Source organism: Fringilla coelebs (genome assembly GCF_963513975.1).
Source record: "Fringilla coelebs genome assembly, chromosome: 18".
Classification (NCBI taxonomy): Eukaryota; Metazoa; Chordata; class Aves; order Passeriformes; family Fringillidae; genus Fringilla; species Fringilla coelebs.
In genome coordinates this window covers 11,355,971-11,369,612 of record NC_140044.1, presented here as the reverse complement: position 1 = coordinate 11,369,612, position 13,642 = coordinate 11,355,971, and the positions used below count along the sequence as shown (strand labels likewise).

Sequence of the window (13,642 nt, the reverse complement as noted above, 5' to 3'; positions counted from 1 at the left end):
TTTCCTTTTTTTTTTTCTGTCTCGTGCATGCTGCCTGGGAACCATTTTGCTTGTTCTTAGCAGAGATAGGTAGACAACAGGTGACCACGCGAAACCCGCCCAGCCTCTTGAGCACAGGTGATTATCAGTTCAGAAAAAGGAAAACTGGTCAAACTTCCAGAGCTCTGAGCAGCTTCGTGACTTCTTGTTTAGTACTTGTTTTGCATGAGAAATGAGTTTTACAATTGTTCCAAGTGCAGCATGAAGGAGGGCAGTGCTTTCACGGCCCTCCTTCGGTTCGAGGGGGAGATCTGTCTGTGCTGAGGGTCAGCTGAGGGCTCAACAGCTCCTAAATCTTCACAGCAGCAGCTGAGTGTGGTGGAAGAGCCCCATGGATCCCCTGAGTGTGGATGGAGCTGAGCTTGCATTTCCAATTAAAGGAGCTGTGCCCTTTTCTGGGGCTGATTGTTGTGCGCACTCGTAGACAGCTGAGTCCTGCTGTCAGAGAAATGGTGGCAAGAAAAGGAAAACTGTTCTGCAAGCCCTCTGAAGAGGAGCAGAGGAACTATAGAAACTGTAGTTTCTATAGAAACTTCTGCTGGAGCCAGAGATGCTGCAGAATTGAGCCTCAGCAGCACCGAGTCATTCACAGTGGGGAGGTTCAGAACCTCTCAAGGGTTTTGCCGTTTCCATGAGAAGGAACTTGGAGGTCTGTGTGCCATAAAATTGCCCCAACATGTGTAACACTGGGACCAGGATCACCATTAACTCCAGAAAATTTAAATAGGGAGGGGAGATCCCATCAGCTTGTGGAATTAGGTTGTTCTGCTTTAGCCTGAGTGAGTAGCTGGGATGTGGCAGCATTACATGAGATTAATGGGAGAGGAGGGTTGCTTTTTCAGTTTTTAGATGGATTGCATTTCCCTAAGAATACTCCCCTCCCAGTGCTGCATGGTTGTTCCTGCCTAGTTATGATTTCCTCACCCAACAATTATTTCAACTGCACATCAGCTGTGATGATCCAGGGGCAGGAAGGTGCTGGGATTACTGGGAAGTTCAAATGCATTGGAAATAAAGGTCCTGATTTTTGGAGTGCATCAGCGTGGGAAGAAGGAAACTTCCTGGGAGAATGTTGATATCTCAGTGAAGAACCTGGCTCTGAAATGTGGCCAGGGAAATCTTGGGCTGGGAGGGAGGAAACTGCAAAAAAATCAGTGGAAAATGAGGAAGGAAAAGGTTCCTGCTGTTCCCACGCAGTTTTGCTGCACATGAAAACTGTTGATTTAATAACTCCTGCTCCCTCAAATCCATTGAAGAGGCTTCTTTTGTTTCCTGAAATACATTCTGGTTTTGTAGACAGATAATGTACTTTTTAAACAGATCTAATCCCACTTCAAATCTGTTTGTTGCTGCATTTTGTCTTCTAATACACTGGAATATTATTCCTTTGACAGGTTTATTCTGTTTGGTGCTATTTATTTCAGAGGAGTTTATCACACTTTTTAAGTTGAATGAGTGAAAATGGTTGGTTGTTTTTTTTTTTTCCCCCTGAACAAATTTCTGCCTTCTAAAAGTTATTTTTCAGCACAACTTTTGTGCATCACAATCCCTTTAGGGGCTTCCTCATCCCAGGGCACAGCTTTGAATTAGTGCAGAATGGGATGAGGCCAGGAGTGAACTGCATTTGGTATCTCCAGCCTCGTGTCCAGAGGTCATTATCTACTCCAGAGCTCTGCTGCATTGCCAGACCCTAATCCTGGGCTCCCCAATTAAAATAGAGGCAGCTGGAGGTAAGAAGAGAAGAAGCACAGTGTTTAAAATAAAATCTGAGATAGTTTAGCAACAGGAGACTGAAAACATCACTTTTGTAATTCAGAGCATCCATTGCTAGGACACAAGTAGCTTCAGGATAGAACAGGATAGAATATTTCTTTGGAGAAATGAAAATGAAATCTATTATAGCTGTGTGAGGCAATCCTCCAGGAACCAAAGCAGGCAAGGATTTACCTGGAGCAGTGTGGAGGTTCTTGTCCTTTTTCAAGTTCCACCTGCTGGGAAAGGATGCTCTTGGCTGTGTGCTGTGGCTGACCCTGAACCAGTGGACATTCACCTTTGTTTGCAGAAAAATTGGTAGCCAGAGAAAGGAGTGGAAATTAAAGAAGAGTCAGTAGTTAGACATGAAAGCCACATGTGAAGGTCAAATTAAGAAAATATTTCCTTTGGCTGTCTTTTACTTAGTTTGAATGCAGGGAGCATTGGACGATTATGAAATTTAGGGGCTTGTTTTTCATCTCTTCTGCTTGAAAATTTGCAGGAACAGCTCTGTGGATGTCCCTTGGAGCCTCTTCTGCACAGGGGCTGAGGGGGGGGAAGGCAGGAGGGGACTCTCATGTTTTAGAGGATGGTGGGGTTTCATTATCCTGACCTTCACACCCTCACACCAACTGATTTGGGTGATCAGGATTTTGTTTCCATTTCTTGAAACCTGCAGATCCAGTCTAAGGTGGGTCAGCCACTGGGCAGGTACTGCAGTTCACTTAAAATGATTTTCATAAATAGATTATTATTGTCAGTGAGAGGAGTGACAGATTTGTCTTTCCAAACAAGCTGTGGGTCTGCTGGTAGATAAAATTAGCAATGGGAGATAAAAGAAACAATGAGAAGGATTCTATTGATTGAAATGGAAAAAGGTGTTTGCCTTTATAAATAAACTGTAGGTTTGCTGATAAACGAAATTAGACATTGAAAGAAACAATGGGGAAAACCCCTAAATTCTGTAAGAATTAAAAATTAAAAAGAAGGGTTATACATTAGAGGGGAATCTTCATTATCAGGCATTCTGGGAAGTCTGAACCTCCCAAGTACCTCAGCCATGGGGAAAGAGAGAGACCCCAGGGGATGCCCCATGGCCTCTCCCTTCACTGGAATAAAGTTACAGGACTCCTCTGTCTCCTTTTTGGACATAAACCTCTGATGTTTGTGGATTAATTTTCCTGACATCAGTGTCCTTTAACAACACTTCCAAAGGCATGACAGACCCAGGACTGTTGCAAATACATGATGCCTGTCTCCTTAAATAAGTTTTTTTGATAAGCCAGTATTCAGAAACAGGGTTGATGTTAACAAGTTTCTGAGCTTCTTCCAGGAGCTGGGCATTAAAAGCTATTTGGTTGCATTAGGATCTGTGATAAAATTGCAAGGTAGGTGTGAGATTGTTTTGTAGTGTTACTGTAGAGGAAAAGGGAAATCTTCATTCCAGTCTTGCCTGAAAGTGCAGCTCCAACTTGGCAGAGCCCAGGAAGTGTCCTGGTGTCCTGGTGTTCATGCAGCACACGTTGAGTGTGTGCACACAGACTCCTGATACAGCAATGTGAGATGGCCCCAGCGAGGGGGAGAATGATGCCTCTGACTCCATGGATAGCAGAAGGCTAATTAATTCATTTATTATACTATATTATTATTCTATACATCTAAAACTGACTCTGCCAAGCACTCAACCCTGCACACAACTCTCACACTGCCCAGAATCTGTGACTGTCCCCAACAGTCCCAACACACAGACACCCTGACAGGCCAAGGAAACAAAACCCCATCACTCTGGGTAAACAATCTCCATGTTGCATTCTGCTTCTGCACAAACACAGGCACAGCAAGTGATAAGAATTGTGTTTTCCCTTTCTCTGAGGTTCAGAGAATGTGAATCCCAGAAATCCTTGGGAAGAATTGTGCCTTGCTTTTCTCTGTGAAGAGAAATGTGGCTAGACCTGACGCTGCCCAGCTGACTCCCTTTTGCTGGAAGAGAGATTCCTCCTCTCCTTGCTGCTCCCCCAGCCCAGAGTGAAACCTCTCAGGGCAGCTTTTTGTAGGTCACCCTGGTACCTGAGGCACCTTCATCCACTTGGGCTCAAAAGGTGACTTTATTTCAGTGTTCACTTTCTGCCCACCCCTGGGCTTTGCTCGCTGGTTTTGCAGCTTCTGCAGCTGCTGTGAGTGTGGATTTTTCATGATAATCATGATGAGAGCAGGGTAACTATTCAGAGGGGGCTGACTCGAGGAAAAGTCAGTAATTGTGGTAAATCTCATATATATCCATAACATTGTCAGGCACTGAGAAGATTTTGCCTGCTATCAGTCAAAAGGTTGATCTCTGTGTGTCTAAGACTTCACAAAATTTAAGTCACATCTGTAAATTTGAACTTGTCATGTTGGTAATTGTACTTGTTTCCAATTTCTATAATTCTTGAGCTAGTTTTTAAGTACAGTTCTGCAAAAGTGAAGAGTTAAAACAGAAACATGCTCTTCCCCCCTGAACCATCCACATCACTTGTTGGCATCACAGCAGCTCTCTTTAGCTGAGCTCCTCTTTCAGGGAAATGTTATAACCTTTGTCATTCTTGGGCACCATATATGTGCTTTTAGCTCAAATTAAGGGCTCCTGTTATGAAGAGAGAGGAAGGAAAACAGGAGGAAAAAAGAATGGATTTGCCTGGAATCTCCAGGATCAATTATTCACTTACAGCTATTTTTTAATTCTCATTCAGCTTAGCAATGCTGATCTTGATGTCTCACTGTGTGTTTACCCTCATCTTCCTACAGATTCCACCTGTAAGCCTGAAAAATCCCTCATACAAATTCTGGTCTGTCTTCCTCTCCAGGACTGCTTTGCTTTGCTGCTCTCTCTGCTCAGAATATGGTTGAAAGCTTTTGGCTCTCATCATTCTGTCAATTCCTTTTGAGCTTTGTTAAAGAAATGACTGTGTCTCATTATAGGCTTAAGCCTGTGCTGTTTGCAGTCTTCAATAACTGGAGGTGGAAAATCGGTGTAGTGACGTTGTGTGTGGTGATCCTCTTTGTAATGTTCATTTTTTTAATGAATTGCAACAAAGAAACAGCCAAAGAGGAATCTGGCTTTTGGATGTGATGAGCTGTTCCACTCTGTTGGCTCATGGTGCATGGAGGCACCAGCATCATGCACAGACTGTTTTTATTGCTAATAAACTGCTGGAGGGTGTGGTCAGCTGGCACCCTGAGTGGGGATTCCACATCAGGATGTAAAAAGGTGCCTTTCCACCCTTATCTCAGTGTTATCATCCCTGGAGGTACCTGTCTGCCCTCGTGTTTGCACTCCAGACTGTGTTTTACAGATAGAGATTTTATCAGGAACTGAAAACATGAGGGAAAACATTCCTGCATGCAGAGCTGCTGTAAGAATTTGTAGGCCACTCACATAGAAAGCACCATAAAAAAAAATAAATAAAGGAAATCGTGTTTACAAGTGATTTGAGAATAGCTGTCTTTTGAATACAAGCCTCTAGGTCTATTAGGAGATTTTACATTCAGCCCACTGCCTGGCCATTATGTGCTGCAAAGAAATTACTCTGATTGTGCAGATCATTTCAACACATAATGACTGGGAGCCCAATATTTTTCATTAATTTTTCTGGGTTAAATAATGCTCTGAAGTGATTTTTCTGATTGTTTTTTGTTCCAAGAGTGGATTTCTTTCTGAGGAAGCTGTGTTCTTAGGTGCTACAATTTTGAAACCAAACCTGATCATTGCCACACTTGTCCCCTTGCTGGGTCTTTCCTGTCTCCTGGAGGTGGCTGAACCTCCCATTTCTTGTGTTGCTTCTCTCATTTTGTCCCTCCCTCCCTCCTTCACACTTGCATTGCCCTTTCCTTGACTCTAAATATTTGACCCAGCTGTCCTTAGAATAATTTTATTTGGTTTTTTTATCTTATCCTGTTAAGCCTTGGGATACTTCTCTCTCCTCCAGAGTCTTGGCTACTGGTGATTGTGGTGCCCCTTCCACTGCAGGACTTTGTGCCTCACCAGCTGGAAACCTCACATAAATACCTGACTTTTCCTCCTGCTTATGGCTCTCTTGAATTCTTTTTCCTGGCAGTTTCATTTTTTTTTTTAAATGCAATATTGTAATTGCTGCCTGAAGTAAAGAATGTTTCAAATTGCAGTTTGTGAAATAGGTTTTATGGAAGAAACTTGTATTATCAGCTCTGCTTAGTTACATGCACTCAGTAATCATTCTTTCCTGGATGTTTTTCAGAGTGCCACCTCCACACAGGAGGTTGCTTTATATTTTGGGGCTTATTTTCAAATAACACACCCGTGTAGAAATTGCTGGGAGAGAGATTGCAGTGGTAGCTTTCCCTTAGATGCCACTGCTGGTTTTTCCTCAGAGGGTGCCCAGGGAATGGGCACAGCCCCAAGGCTGCCAGAGCTCCAGGAGAGTTTGAACAGCACCCCCAGGGATGCTCAGGGTGGGGTTGTTGGGGTGTCTGTGCAGGGGATCCTGGTGTGTCTCTTCCAGCTCAGCATATTCTGTGATGCTATGAATCAACAGCAGCATGGCCAGATTAGACCTTAATTAAAAGCTTAATTAAACCATCAGTGTGTGATGATCCAGAAACCTGACTTCTCATGGGCTGATGAGCTGGACAGCTCTGGGAAATTGGCCATGTGCCCCTGCCCTGCTCTCTCTGCATCTCTGCAGCATCACCAGAGCTGCACCTCCCATCAGCGTGCTTCCTCCAGCGTCTTCTGGCCCACGGCAAGATGCTGGATCTGGGAATTTTGGAAGGGATTGAAGAGAAACCAAGTCAATTGGGCTGCTAGGAAAAGAACTGAAATGTTGCAATAGCTTTGACTGAGCAGTGGAGTGCGGGGTGAGTGTCAGTGCCTGTGGCAGTCAGTCAGGCTCTGGCTCCTGGGATGGTGCATTTTGTGCAGCACAGAAAGGAGCATCTCTGAGAGCAGCAGCCTGGTGGAGGAGATCAGGCACAGACAGGGAGTCAGAGGACCTCCAGTCTTCACTCCTCTGCCACTGCCTGCTGCCATTTGCCTTTCTTATTAAGGAAGCAAGCTCAGGGCAGAAAATTGTCCTCGTTTGTGTTAGTGCAGAGTAACGGGGTCCTGACCTCTGTGGGGGCTGTGGGTGCCACTGAAATACACACACTAATAACAGTGGTGACCTGCTCTGTGTCTTACTGCTCCAGCATTACAAGGAACAATTCATTCCGGGAAATGGGGTGGAAGCAACCACTAGAAAATACAGTCAGAATTGTTTTCATTCCAGCAATATATAAACATGGTCTTTCAGAAAGAAAAGGGTGGCCCCTCAAGCACAGCAGTGCAGAGATTTGCAAGTGTGTTTAAAGATATTTGTAGGAAATGGCCATCTGAGCAGTTTTTATGGGCTGCTGTGCTCAGAGAGTTTCAGATCCTGCATCTCTATAAAGGAGAGAAGCAAAACTGAATTCCAAAACAGCGTTTCTGACAGGAGCAGCAGAAGTCATGTCCTGAGGGAAACAGCTCACAGAGCTCCTCCTGCCAGGACAGGAATGTTCTTACCTACAGCTGCTGCTGGGGCAGGTGGGAAACCAGAGCAGCCAGAGGAAATTGAGGCATCTGCATGGAAAATATGCCAGAACAGCAGGAAAACAATGGACTTGTGCAGCCATGTTTCACTGCAAGGCTTTGAGAATCCCAGAGCCAGGAATTTGCTGACACTGTCATATCCTCCATTCCTAGGCACTATCAGCTGAGACAACTTACAAATGGTTGGGCTGGTAGCCTAAAGGAATTGCTGGCCTTTGCCAAGAGAGATAGAGTGGCCCAGAAGATTGGAGTGAATCAGTCACCACGGAGTGGAAGTGTCAGGATGGATAATGAGCCTTTCTTCTCCTCCTGGAGCTGCAGGAGCCTGCAGTGGGGTGGGAAATATCAGATAAAAACACTCTGACCACACGTTGCCTGGAGTAACGAGCAGCAGCCTGGCAAAATCAAACCAATCTGGGGGATCAGAAGATGGAGTTGACAGCACATTCTTATTTCTTCTAACACAGCTCACGCTTCATGAGGGTATTCAGATGGTACAAAAATGAGGGGCATCTGACTGTGCTGTTTATAGTAGAAAACCATTCTCCAACACCTATTATTTAGGGTCATAAGAGTAACTGCAGCTCAGCTGAAGGATAATTTGGAGTACTTCTGACTTTCACTTCAATGAATAGAGTTTTAGCCATTTTCAGGGAGAAATTGTACCTTTCTCATTGCCTTTGTTGTGTGACAGTGTGGGGATTGCCTGTCTGATGGTGTAGAGCTCACCTCTTGCACACATTTACTGCAAGATTGTGGGAGAGCTTGTCAAAAAAAGGTGGAAATATGCAACTGATCCCTTATTTTATTTTCATGCTCAGGAGTCCCATTAATGCATTTCAGACCTGTGAGCACAGAAGTTATCAGTGAACTCTTAGCTGAAAGGGCAAATTGGTGAATGCAGCAGAATAGCAGAGTTGTCAGGGGCAAAAGCTGAAAATGATACGTGTGATTCCAAGAGCCAGCCCTTTTTGCTTGGTAAATTTTGTGTTTTGCTCTGAGTAAACTAGGTTAACAGCTTAGCTGTAGGAGAAGTGAAATCATGCTTTTATCACTGCATCATCTCTTAAAGCATGTGCAGTTTAACATGTGGCAAAGAGGCAAAACAACTCCCCAGTGACCATAACACTGCTGTCCCACCAACACACGGGCTTGGCTGAATATTATATCCCCCAGCAAGTGACTTTGAACAGAAATGATTCGGATTTCCTCAAGATCAGCAGCACAGAGCTGTTAAAAGAGCAAAACAATTCTGGTCTGCTGATGTCAGTGCTCTGTGTTCACCTCTGATTCCCTTTGCCCATGTTTAAGCTGCAGAGGAAGACCTGGCTGACTGCAGCAGCAAAGGTGAAGCCCAAGATAAGAGTGGATCTCATGTAACATGAATTCATTTAACTTTGTGAGCTGCAGTGGTGATATTTTTAGGAGTAGTTAAGTGTAACGGGAATATAATGAAGATAGGCTTATTTAGTCTTTAGAGTAGCCATGAGTCAAATCTTGTGGGGCTTTCTAAATCAAGCTCAGTGGCTTAAGCTATATCTGGAAATATTCTGTGCAGCAAGCAGTGAAGTCAGCAGAGCTGAGGTCTGTAATGAGGACTAATGAGGTCTCAGCAAGAGGGTAGAGGGCAGCTGTCTCCAAGGTGCTCAGTTAGAGCAGAAATGCTGTGCAAATAATGCTCCTAAACACGTTTTATTTTCAGGTGTGTAGATTTCGCTTCTTAAAAAACCAAACAAGCAAACCAAAATGCCCCAAAATTTCAAATAGAAATTATGCTCTCTGGTTTGGGCTGGAGAATCATGCCTGCTGTGTGATGATGCAGGGTGCTGAGGCACTGGAATTGGCTGTCCAGAGAAGTCGTGGCTGACCCTGAATCCCTGGAAGTGTCCAAGGCCAGGCTGGATGGAGCTCCAAGGTTCAGCCTGGTCTAGTGGAAGGTGTCCCTGCCCATGGCAGAGGGTTGGAATGAGATGGGCTTTAAGGTCCCTTCCAACTGAAATCATTCCATGATTCTGTGTGGAGGGTGCTCTGTATGTTGGATGAATGCTTGTTACATGTATATCTGTAATGGGATGTTTAAAAAAGCCAGGCCTCCAATACAGTGAGAAAGACAAATGTGAGCTGATTTTGGAGGGAAAAAAGTTTCTGCCAGAAGTATTGTTATAATTACATGTTACTGTGTTCACTATTTCAATGGGTAAGGATTTCAAGTCCATTTAAACTATTTGAGATTAAAATTAGAACTGTTGTTCTCTTGTTTCTGGGTGCATGCTGAGTGCTTCAGAAGAGTAAATGCCCCATTACAGTATAACTTAGTAAAATATTAGAGTCATTTGCACTACACTGGGATTTTACACCCTATTACTGCTCTGAATTATCTGTCATTAGCCCTCATTAAAGGCAGATTTGGTTAGATGGACAATTGTCTATTGCAATTTGATTGCAAATATGTTGTTAGGCTTTCAAATGAATATTTAAAGTGGATCATTGCACAGTTTGCCTAGAAATTTCTTTTTTTTTTTTTATCTTGTCCTTCCTCTCCCTCCATCTTTTAAGGAGCTTCCACCCAGAATTCCAACGCAGTGGAACCTGAAAAGCAAGTTGACAGCACGGTGAAAATGGCTGGAGTTATAGCTGGTCTCCTGATGTTTGTTATTATCCTCTTGGGAGCAATGCTTACCATCAAAAGAAGGTAAGTTTCTGCTTTGCTTCCATCTTGGACCTCCTGTTGTAGTTTGCAAAGGAAGAATAAATAAAGATAAAGCATTCTTTATGTGTGACAGAGAGCAGCAGTTAATGCCTGTGTACATAACACTGGCACTGAGTCCAGAGAAAATATCAGTTCTGGGAGATCCAGCAGTAAAAGAATGGTTGTTACTGCAAAGAGAGAATGATGATTAATTGATAATTAATGCCAAGGGATAAGTCACAAAATAGCCTGGGATAAAGGGGATAAAAGGAGAACCTCTCCTACCAGGAAAGCTGAGAGACTTGGGATTGTTCAGTCTGGGGAAGAGAAGGTTTGGAGTCACCCAGTTGTGGCCTTCCAGTACTTGAAGGGAGCCTGCAAGAAAGATGGGGAGAGCTCACAAGGGCCTGGAGTGACAGGACAGGGGAATGGCTTCAGGCTGACAGAGAGGAGGCTTAGATTGGATATTAGGAAGGAATTCCTCCCTGTGAGAGAGGTGAAGCCCTAGCCCAGAGAAGCTGTGGCTGCTTCATCCCAACCATTTTTCCAACACTGAGTTTTCTGATGCTTTGTCTGTCCTGAACTGCTACAACCTAAGTTATTCTCTCCCAGATAACACAGACAAACCCCCAGGCAAAATTACTGCTGATGCAGAATGAGTCCCAGGGGTTGGACACTGAGGGTCCCTTTGCTCTGTGTGAAAGTTCCCAAGTTCCCTGAGCTCAGCTGGCCCCGAGACAGTGCCCAGGACCTTCAGGTGAACCTGCCAAGTCCCTGGAGCAGCCGGGCTTGCTGAGTTTGGGTGTGATGTCCCACACACACACAACTCTGCTCTAGCTGGTTTTGCCACAGGCTCTGTAAACCTGGGCAATTTTCTTCAAAGTTAACATTGGAAAGGAGGCGAGTGGGAGTATTAGAAATCTAAATTCTCCCCTTTTTTCCCTAGAGCTGGAAAATTACAGTTCCCTCTGTGTTGTTTCCACAGCCCCTCCCAGGGCAGACAAGCAGAATCCCTGCAGTCTGTGTCTGTTTGCTGCAATTTGCAAGGATACCTGCTGGAAGACACGCTGAAATAAGGAATAAACTGGCTCATTGACTTTAAAATCTTTTCCCATTTAGAATCTCTGAGTGCAGGAGGAGGTTTGGGAGGCTGTAGCACACCTCCAGAGCTGCTGATCACATCCCACCTGGGCTCCCTTGGATGGGCACCACCAGCCATGTCCAGCTGGGGCTCACAGCTGCATATGGACAAGTGTTCCCTGGGAATGAGCCTCAGCCTGTCAGGCTCATTGCATTTGTAAACTAGTGTGGGTTGGGACCAGCTTTTATAAAAGGAGAAGCTGATTTGGGCCACAAATTGATTGGACCTTCAGGAGGAGCAGAGCTGAAAGCTTGAACTCTTCTGAGAGAGCAGTTTAACAACAGAGTTCTCCCTTTGTTTTGCAAACAGAAGCACTTGGAGCTTAAGCTCTTGCATTCCATGTTTGCATTAGCCACATTTTAAAAACAGTTCCCTTCCCACTGCACCAAGGCCTTGGTGCACAAATAGTGGAGTCTTTCAAGGCAACAATTCAGGAAAAAACATTCAATGAGCTGAACTTGAGATGCTGTCCTCAAATGGAGCTGGAAAATATCCCAGTGACATTTGTCCATTGTCCAGGGCATCACAGCTCATTGGGAACAGACAGGATTTCCTGGATGAAGCATTTTGTGAACAGAGAGCAGAGGAAGGAGAGGGATTAGAAGAGAAGGAGGACATAGGTTTGAGATAAGCACTGGTATCATCAGGAGCCTCCTTTTGTTCCTGTGGGTGCTTGGAATCTTTCAGACACTGAGCATGAGCAAGCAGCTCACAGTTTCAGCAGAACAAACTGCAAAAATTCCAGGAACTCAAAACTTTCTGTAGGCTGAAAAATGTTTAAGAGGGTTCAGTCAGGTGTGTGAAGCTAAATTAAGCCAACCAGTGGAAAATTTGGGTTTGATGTTACATTTGTTGTCTGAAAGTTTTAGTTGAAACTTAGGGTTGTCTAAAGTCTGCTAAAGTTTCCATATCTATATATCAATATCAAAATTGTGTGTACACATAAATTTCTGTTTTAAACATTACTATCTTACAGTATTTAAAATCAAAACCATTAACAATTTGGCTTCTTGGTTTTGGGAACCCACTAACTCCAAGAGTTAAGCCATAGTATCATCATGACATGTATATGAAATATAAAAATTGCTGCAACATAATGGAAAGAAACTTCACACAAAAACCATGTAGGGACAGGACAAGGGGGGATGGCTTCAAACTGGAAGAGATGAAATCTAGATTGGAGATCAGGAAGAAATCCTTCCCTCTGAATGTGGGCAGGCCCTGGCACAGGGTGCCCAGAGCAGCTGGGGCTGCCCCTGGATCCCTGGCAGTGCCCAAGGCCAGGCTGGATGGGGTTTGGGGCACCCTGGGACAGTGGAAGGTGTCCCTGCCATGGCAGGGGGATTGGAATAATCTTTAAGGTCCCTTCCAACCAAAACCACTCTGATTCTGTGATAATTTAACCTGTTAATTTAGAGGTGGTCATCCATGCCTACGTGAGTGTATGTGCTCACAAAAGGCAGAACCACAATCTTTCATTAACAGATACATATCCTGAAATATCTCATTTTTATTGAATGAAAATATTTCCAATTCTCTTGTTGCTGCTTGTAGTTTTTTCCTTAATATTATTTGAATAACACTTGTATAACAGAGTATACAAAATCATTTTGTAAAAACAAAAGGAAACAAGAAAAGAAAAGAGATACTTTTCAGGAGAAAATACCCTTTGACTTTGCCCCTTCCCAAAGTATTTGATTTTGGTCTGTCCTGATTTCATCTGGGCAGTTTTAATTCTGGTGTAATCGTGACTTGTGTTTCCCTGGAGTGAAGAATGTGACACCTCTCAGGCTGGTGTGTTTGAGCAGACAAAGCCTCCACTGACCCCTTTAAATACAAGACAGAATAAATAGGATCAGACAGCCTGTCATGGATGCACTGTAAATAAGTTCTTTAAACTGCTGTCGGTAGCAAAAAAGGAGATTTGGGGCTATGTAGGGTCTAGGATTATTTCCTCCTATGAAAATTCAGCTCCTTATTCTGGATTAGGATTTAGGTGGTTACCTTAAACTAATTAAATAAAACCCCAAAGCCTCTTGGGCAGAACATACCCAAGCTGTAGGATAGAATCAGGAAAAGGGACACATTGAGTGACCTGTGTCCCTGTTTCAGGTGGGAGACAGGCAGGGGCTTGGGCTCTGTTGTACTTTCTAGGACCAGGTTGTGTTTTTACTGAACCCTAACTCTGACCAGTTCTCACAGTTAAGCTTTGAAATATTCTTTAGTAAGTCCTTATTTCAGGCTGCATATTTTGGAAGAATTTGAGCCATAATGTCCAATTTCAAAACACAATCCTCCTTTTTGTTTGTCTTCCTTTATTTTCTGCCCTTATGGAGCAAACCTTTCTGAGCTTTCCTCTGCAACCTGGAGGGATGTGCAGCTTTTTAATGAGGGCTGAGAGTCTGGTGGGATCCCAGATGTCTGTGGCCCAGACAGG

At 44.0% G+C, this 13,642-nt stretch overlaps 1 protein-coding gene across 1 annotated transcript in view; it reads left to right on the top strand.

Moving 5' to 3' along the window:
- The window catches only part of PTPRT (protein tyrosine phosphatase receptor type T), a gene marked incomplete at its 5' end in the record, with an annotated part of 453,063 nt that overhangs the window by 373,287 nt on the left and 66,134 nt on the right, over positions 1 to 13,642 (top strand). The window contains one exon of the mRNA XM_084218107.1: positions 9,932 to 10,067. Coding sequence (XP_084074233.1) covers positions 9,932 to 10,067 — 136 coding nt within the window. The remainder of the gene's footprint in view (positions 1 to 9,931; positions 10,068 to 13,642) is intronic.